Source organism: Geotrypetes seraphini, chromosome 16, assembly GCF_902459505.1.
Source record: "Geotrypetes seraphini chromosome 16, aGeoSer1.1, whole genome shotgun sequence".
Taxonomy (NCBI): Eukaryota; Metazoa; Chordata; class Amphibia; order Gymnophiona; family Dermophiidae; genus Geotrypetes; species Geotrypetes seraphini.
In genome coordinates, this window is record NC_047099.1 from 49,556,818 (window position 1) to 49,565,060 (window position 8,243).

An 8,243-nucleotide genomic window follows, 5' to 3' on the forward strand; every position below is an offset into this window, starting at 1 on the left:
AATTTACTTTCTTTTAGCTTCTCCAGACCAGTAGAGGTCCCCACCCTGTCTGTTGTTGTTGTTGTTGGGGCTGTTGCGCGGGCAGTTTTTGGTTTTTGCTGCGGGTTCTAGTATTTTTCTAGGGCCGGGGAGAATTGAAGAACAGCGGCTGTGGCTCGGCTGGCTTAGCTGGCGAGCTGTGGGGACCTTCTTCCTTCGGGAATTTCTCCTCTGCATTTTCCAACAGCATTTTTTTGGGTATGTTATTTGTTACTCCTTTCGGAGTATTGTTTTTTCTCTCTGTTGTTTCCAGTTCTTGGTTCTGCTTGGCTATTCGGCAGACTGAGGGAAATAGAGAGGAGGGGCTAGGATATACTGTCCCAAAGTTTTGTTTTCAGTCTCCACCTGCTGGTCATGATTAGATATATACCCAATCGTAAAGTTAACCTCTACTGGTCTGGAGAAGCTAAAAGAAAGTAAATTAGCAGGTAAGAACCTAATTTCTCCTTATTTATTTATTATAATACTCAATTAATGGTCTCCACACCTCTTTAAATTTCTTATAATAACCTCTCTTGATTGCCAATGTTTTTTCCATTTCATACACCTGACAAACCGAACTCCACCAGAAACAATAATTCAATCCTCTATAGTCTTTCCAGTTATATGTTGGATGGCAACTCCTGTTAAAATCATTAACAGTTTGTTATTATTCGATGAAATTTGACTTTTGGCCCTCATAGACATTCCAAACAAAATTGCTAAATTGAAAATAAAAACATTTTTCCTACCTTTATCTGGAAATTTTCTTTTTCTGATCTTTTTTCATCTGTGCTTTTAATTTTGTTTTCAAGGCCTCATGCATTTGCTGTTTTTCCTCTCCTGCATCTTTTGCACTTTTTGCATCCATCTTTGGTACTAATTTTCATATTCTGTTTCTCTTCCATTTTTCTGCCTTATCGCAAATTATCTTTCCAACTTTTCTCTTCCATCCATGTGCATTATCTTTTCCCTCTCTTCTCTCCCACTTCCCTCCATTCATGTGCACCATGTCCGCTTTCCCACTTCCCTCTTTCCATGTGCACCTTCCCCCCCCCCCACCCCCTGGTTCCACCAAATGTTCTCCACTCAGTTCCAAAGCTCCCCTCCACGAAAACTACAAGGATATTTCTGACATGGCAACAATTTTCTTGCGCTGCTCATGGCCACCTCTTTATGGTTCCTTTGTTGTGGTCCAACGAAGCAGGAAATTGCTTTAAAGGGTGCACCTGTGGCAAAAGAACCGTACAAAGGAGGCCACCCGCAGTGCTGGAGAAACACTGCTGAGCCAGCACCCTTGTAATTTTTGAGGTAAAAGGGGCTTTGGATGCTGTTGGGAAGCTGTGAGCGAGCGCACAAGAAGTTTCCAAGGACTGCATGGGCCTTGCTGTAAAGAACAGTGGCTTAGGCACTTCTATTCTCCACTACCTGCTCCCTCCTGTCCCAGACTGACATTGCACTTAAGTTTCCAAGTTTTCTTATGGGTATAATAAAATGAGATAAAATGTCATAATAAAAGAAATATATCAAAAGTTAAAAAGTACGGGAACATAATCACATTGACGAACTTGAGACGAGGGGAGAAATGAGGGAATGTAAGTCTGTAAGTACATCGAGATAAAAAATAAAGGGAGGTGTACAGTTCTGGTACCTCAGGAAGTCGATGCCAATGCTCTGTGTGGGGCTGATTGCAGGGCTTTGAGCATCTGAGCACCAGAACTGTTAAGTACGATGTCTGTCTGGAGCAGGGGGCGTAGGTAGTGGAGGATAGCAGTGCAAGTCATTGGTGGGGAGGAAAAATGCACCATCTGAAGGCAGCTAGGTTATTACCCCCCCCCCACACACACATTTTTGGGCTCAAAAATCTCTGTTTATATTCGAGTATATACAGTATATATCATCCCTCAAGTACATGATGCCATTAATACATCTCACTGAATCATGTCTTGTTTCCTACAAATGAAACTCTAGAAAAAACTCTTAACTTGCTGTATGGCATGCTTGATTTTTCACTATCCTGCATCTAAAAATGGCATTGTTCCTTGTACTGAAATATTCATTCAGCAGAAATCTTCTCAGTCTGGAGTTTTTCAGGATGACCCCAATATCCATGTTTTACATGCTCTTTCTCTGGTATGAATAGCTTTCTTGGTACTTTTCTTCAGGGGAAACGGGACAAGACAGGTCTAGGACTTTCCCCAGTCAAAGCTGCAGGAAAGGAAGTCTGGGTGGGAGATATGATATGGGCATTTAAAATACTTGAAAGGTATTAATGAACTTGAGTGGTAGATATCAGGAAATACTTACATAGATGGATGGTGAATGCCTGGGACTGCCTTCCCAGTGGAGGTGGTGGGGGCAAAAATAAAGATGGACTTTAAAGAATGCATAAGAGACATGGGATGGAATCGAAACAACTTTAAATGATGGGCAGGTGTGAAGTGGTAAGGCAGTGCCAGGCATGCAGATCAGGTTCAAATGTATTTATATCATATTCATGGCGTAAGCCTTTAGTGCGAGTGCTGTGTGTATTAGTTTGGGAGGGGGAAGAGTTAGGTTGAAATTGTTGGTTTAACCAGCTCTTTGTAATGGCAGTGTTCAGTCATGATGGACAGACTAGATGGGCCATACTGGTCTTTATCTGTCATTTTATGTTAGTACTGCATGTATAACCCTGAAATTCATTGCCACTGAAAGTTGGTAGTAGATATATACAAAAGCTTAGCTTATTAAAACAAGGCATGCATTGTGCATGTCCTCGAAACTGGTTAAGGGGAGGAATCTTTTCTGACTTTCTGCTTTCTTTCGATGAGCCCATTCCTACCCCCTCACTGCATGTGTAGCCAACAGATGACACCCACTCATCACAGATAAGTAAGTGCCCTTTTGATTTTCCATTCTTGAAATATTTTCTGCTTTGGGATTTGGACTTGATGATTTTTTTCATAATATTAAACATAGAAATAGACGGCAGATAAGGGCCACGGCCCATCTAGTCTGCCCACCCTAATGACCCTCTCCTACGGGATTGTTTAAACCACTGGCACCTGGAGTTGTTGAGGGGTTTTTTAGGGGTAGTGATATGTGAAAGATGACACCCCATTGTTACTAGAGTACCAATTTGTCGTCACATATTTTGACATGGAGGTACTTTTTCTTCAGTAGAGAACTGTCATATCTGATAAGTCTTCAGCATTTTGGAGATGATTTATATTTCTCACTACTGTACAATTTTTGGTTATTCTTTATCACTTTCCAGGCCGGTAGAGGTTAATCTTTACGAGTGGGTATATATCCCAGTCATGACCAGCAGGTGGAGACTGAAACAAAACTGTGGAATAGTACATAAGAGATACCTTCCCCTATTCCTATCAGTCTTCTTTCAGTCTCCAGCAGGTGTTGAGTTGCCTGTACCCATCTCCCTTGGTAGGGCTGTTAGAATTTGTTTAGGGGTTTCTAGTCCCTGTTTTTGGCCGGATTGAGTTTGGGGGTCCAAACGACCTCAGGAGTGTCAAAACCAGCAGGTCTTGAGCAGGGTCCTTCTCCCTCCCCCCCCCCTCATTTCCTCCACCTCCACATTTTTTTAGAGGAGCCTCAGCAGTAAGCGCTTGCCCCCTAAATCAAGCAAGACATACTGCTTAGAGAGCCTGTGGAGTCTTCTGAAAAAAAAAAATTCCTGAGGTAGTGCCGGTCTGGAGGGTTGTTTCCCTTTAATTTTACTGTATTTTTGCACTAACCGGCACTTTAAATCTAGCTAGGTCACGTATGGAACAATGAGCACTTCTCAGGGGAAAAGGTGCTCATTATGCTCCAGACATGAGGCACTCGCAGCTGGCCGGTGCGGTTGAGGAGCTCTGTCAGCAGCGGCTGCAGGCGCCCAGAGCTCCCCGCCAATAGTGCCTCGCGAGTTGGCTAGGAGCAGTGGGGAGGCTCGGTCTTCTACCGCCCACGGAGAGAGTCCCTTGACCGCCGGCGGTCAGGGTACAAAGGATTCCCTCTCATTTGATATTTTTTTTTTTTTTTTTTTTTTACAGCTGATGCCGGCTTGCCTGCTTTAGCAGCTGGGACTGTTCAGGCTTCCCAGCCGCTACAGGCGCAGGAGGGGTTGTTTTTGGCAGGAACTTCGCCATTTTCTCAGTCTGGCCCCTCCATTTTGTCTGCAACTTCAGGTGACCTTCCCTCTTATTTGAGTTCTCAGTCTGGAGCAGGAAACATCTCAGAAATGTACAGGATTTGCTGCAATAGTAGTTTGAGGAGGGTAATGTGGGTCCAGTCTTTGATGTAGTCTCCATTTGGCTACTTTTCCTGATCAGTGCTAAACAAGTGGGTTATATTCCCTTTCCAGCAGATGAAGATAGAAAAAAGCCATTAAACAGTGCAGCAGTTAGGAGGAGTAGATTACTGTTTTGAGTTGAAATCACATGCACTAAATTTGTCATAGTTGGTATCGAAGCTATTAGCTGCTGAGCAATGTTCGAGAGTATCTTCTGTTTTTTTTTTTTCCTTCTTTTTTCTCAGGTCAATTTTATAGTAATAGTGGGCATTCAAATGCTGGTGGCGGCGGAGGCGGTGGAGGCAGCGGCGGTGGCTCTGGATATGGTGGTTCTGGTTACGGGAGCTCTGGCTATGGATCCTACTACCAGGGTGGTGATGGCTACAGCACAACAGCACAAAACAAGCCACATACTGCAAAGAAGCAGCAACATGGTGGAGGGCAGCAGAAATCTAATATGAATCAAGGGTATCAGTCTCATCAGGGGTATCAGCCCCAGAATCAGCATCAAACATCATACAACCAGAATCAGAATCAGTACAGCAACTATACACCACCCCAGAAAAAGCAAAATTATAACCAGGGAGCTCAAGGTGGAGGTGCTGGTGGAGGCAGCGGTGGTGGCGGGGGAAACTATTCTTACTCCAACTCCTACAACTCTGGTGGAGGACAAGACTACAACTACAATGAGAACAAATACAGTAAGTTCAGTGCTTGGCTGTTCGGATACATTTTTTGGCCTGGACAGAATCTTCGCTGGCTGTCCTCTTGTTAGTCATGAAACTTATGTTTGAGGGTTAGGGGTCAATTGAGTATAAGTATGTCTTGAATTCTTAATTTTCTAGGAGGTGATGAATGTGGTTTGAGTTGTGCAGATTGCTTGAACTCTCCTTGTTTGTCACTGGCTTTCAAAGCTAAATCTGTTGTAGGAGGATACAGCGGGGAAAGCAATGTTGGTGGGGGCGGCGGTGGCGGCGGCAGAGGAGGCGGCAATGCCTATGGCAGTGGAGGTGGTGGAGGATCCGGCTACGCTGGCGCACAACAAGGATATGGGAGTGGAGGTTCAGCTGGTGGAGCCACCACATACCAAGGTGAACGTACAGCAAAACTTTCTTCACAAGGCACTAACTTTTCTTGGCCACTAACTTAGCTATATACTCACCTATATGTTGCCCCCATGTATAGGTCACATCCCTAGATCGCCCTTTATTGTAATGTCTCATGACTTGTACGTAAGTTGCCATATCTATCCACAGGTCTAGCATTTATTTCCCCTTCTCTACCCACCTGTGCCAGTTCAGGATCTCCCCTTCCTGTCTGTGGCCCTCCTAGGGACTCCTCCAATCCTGTCAGTAGCATGTCATTCATAAATTCATACCTGTTCCCAGTGCCTGAAAAGCAGTTTCATTACAAGGCCTTCCCATAAAGGCTCACACTTGAGTGCCCTCTGCGGATGTATAGATGATTTTTAGAGATGATGCAGTACCTTTCTGCCAAGGAATTAAACATAAGAAGAGCCCAGTATCCTGTTTCCAACAGTGGTCAATCCAAGTCACAAGTACCTGGCAGGAACTGAATTGGAAAGACTCCTTGCTGAAATAAATTCTAGCAAGTTGCTTTTGAAAACAAACTGCAGGGAAGTAGTATTGAAAAGCTGGGACAATTAACTTGGATCAGCTTTATTACAGCATGAATGTGGGAGACAGATAATGTTTGAACTAGCAGCCAAATTAAAACAAGCAGAATGATTTTTCAAGAGCAGTGTGAAATGGCTTTCCAAATTGCTTCTTTTTCCCCCCTGCAGGGTACACACAGCCCAACTACAATCAGAATTCAGGTCAGAATTATGGTGGAGCATCTCAAGGCACCTATCAGGCCAACCAGGGTGGCGGCGGTGGATATGGCAGGAACGCAGAACACAACATGAATTACCAGTACAGATAAAACACACTTTTCACCTTGGGAGTGGGGGGGAAGAGCTTGTTGCTCTCTTTGCCACCTTCTAAATGTTTTACTGCATCGCAGCAATCCTATAAACCTCAGTTTCTATGTTGCAGTGCTTCGTGATAACTTTGGTCACACTAGTGGTTGCATCCACCATGTAATTCCGTATTTAACCATGTTTGACATCTCTGTACTTAAGTGCTTTAGTAGTTCTGGTTCAGCCCTGTCTGAAAAAGAATTGTTCATTTATAAGCCCACATCCTTTTACTCTTAAAAGCTTCCAGTTTGGATTAGTCAAACCGTAGCTTTAGAGATGGGACACTTCATCTGTTTATGAGATTGTTTTACTTTGTTTTCTTGTTTTTGTTGGAAAATTCAAACCATTTTTGTGAAGTGAGTAAGCTTTTTTTTTCCTGTAATTTTAATGCTGTTAAGTGTTTTCAGTTTTATAAGTGAAGATTTTATTTTAAGAGAAACAAGTTGGGGAGGGTATTTTTTGTATGTCTATGGATCATTCAGGCAGTACATCCTGGAGTAAGCTGAATGTGGACAAATAAAAGATAATTAACGTGAATGCCCATCGTGTGGAGTCTTATTTAGTATTAAAAGTTTAAATGCTGAAGAGATAGTAAAACCTACTGAGAAATAGCAAACTATTCCTAAAAAAAAAAAAAAAAAAGGGTATATAAAGGGAGAATATAGGTACAAAGTGAAACTTAAAGTGAAAAGGAAGATGGATTCTGAAAGACACTTCAGAGTTCATGAAAATAACCATTAGTATAACCAGAGGACCAAGAATAGATGGCCACAGGATCCAGACATTACAGCAGCTGTTCTAATTTATATGACAGAAAGTCAAACTAATTCACAACAACATGCCTTTCTGTGAAGGCTGAACTTTTTCTTCACTTCCAAGCCAAAGAGGTCAGCAGATAAGAACCATTTGGTCCATCCATTTGTACCCAGCTGTTGTGCTGCTATGCGTCTTATACCCTATATGGTCTCCTTTCTCTTGCCACAAAGGTCCTTCATTGTCCGTTCAGTTGACATTCAAATTTTACTGGGTAAAGATATGAACAGGATGGGGGTCAATCAGAGAGCAGCTGCTAAAGTGGTCAGAGATTTTGGTGATAAAGCATATGGGAACAGACTTATGTTTGGAAGAAAAGCGAGCGAAGGGATATTATGACAGATACTTCCATGACATAAATGCACAGGAGGTCAGTCCTTCAACTGAAACAAACCTCTGGAATGAGAGTATAGGATGAAGATGAAAGGGGACAGACTTTGGAGTAATGTGGTGGAGATTACTATCTAGATTCAAGAAAGCTTGGAACATAGTAATAGATTGGATGGACACTCAGGCATATCACCTAAGTTGTTAGAAGCCTAGAACTATTGGTTTGACCTATTTCCAGAAGTTATATAGCAATGGGCATATCATCCCTGCTGTTTCCATCTCATTGGAGGAACAAGCAAAGTTGCTTACTTATAACAAATGTTCTCTGTAGTCAGCAGGGAAATGCAGCCACACTTGTTGTTGAAGTCCACTGACTGAGCCTGAGTGTCTGTGCTGTCTCCTAGCTAGGTAAGAGTTTAAAGCTTACTGGGCATGTGCAAGAGTTCTTACACCTAGAGCCCTTCCCCTCAGCTTATCAGTTTTGTCTCTAGTAATAAAAATAATTGAGACAAGGGGATGGAGGGTGGGAAAGTGTGGCTACATTCCCCTGCTGTCTACGGAGAACACCTGTTACTGGTAAGCAACTTTGCTTCTGTAGAGCCAGGTAGACTGGTATAGTCCTTACGAATGGGTTATATACTTCACTGCTACCAGCAGGTGGAGACTGAGAACAAACTATATCAGGATAGCTTCCCCTCTTGCAATCCAGTCTTCCTCAGTCTCCATTAAAGCAGGTAGTAAGACTAATTTGGCTCCCCTCTTAGTACTGTTGGAATTTTGTTTTGGATTCCTGGGGTCCCCTTTTGTGCCGGATAGAGCTTGGACGGG

General features: G+C 43.0%; 1 protein-coding gene across 8 annotated transcripts in view; it reads left to right on the forward strand.

Annotated features, from left to right (window-relative positions):
- ILF3 (interleukin enhancer binding factor 3) overlaps positions 1–6,809 on the forward strand; it is an 88,040-nt gene extending 81,231 nt beyond the window's left edge. For 7 of the 8 annotated variants that reach the window (XM_033923754.1, XM_033923758.1, XM_033923760.1 and 4 more), the window contains 3 exons: positions 4,537–4,992; positions 5,206–5,382; positions 6,096–6,809. In XM_033923754.1, coding sequence (XP_033779645.1) covers positions 4,537–4,992; positions 5,206–5,382; positions 6,096–6,235 — 773 coding nt within the window. In that variant the 3' untranslated portion in view covers positions 6,236–6,809. The remainder of the gene's footprint in view (positions 1–4,536; positions 4,993–5,205; positions 5,383–6,095) is intronic. The other variant, XM_033923759.1, reaches the window with a different exon arrangement.
- Positions 6,810–8,243: the final 1,434 nt, after the last annotated feature.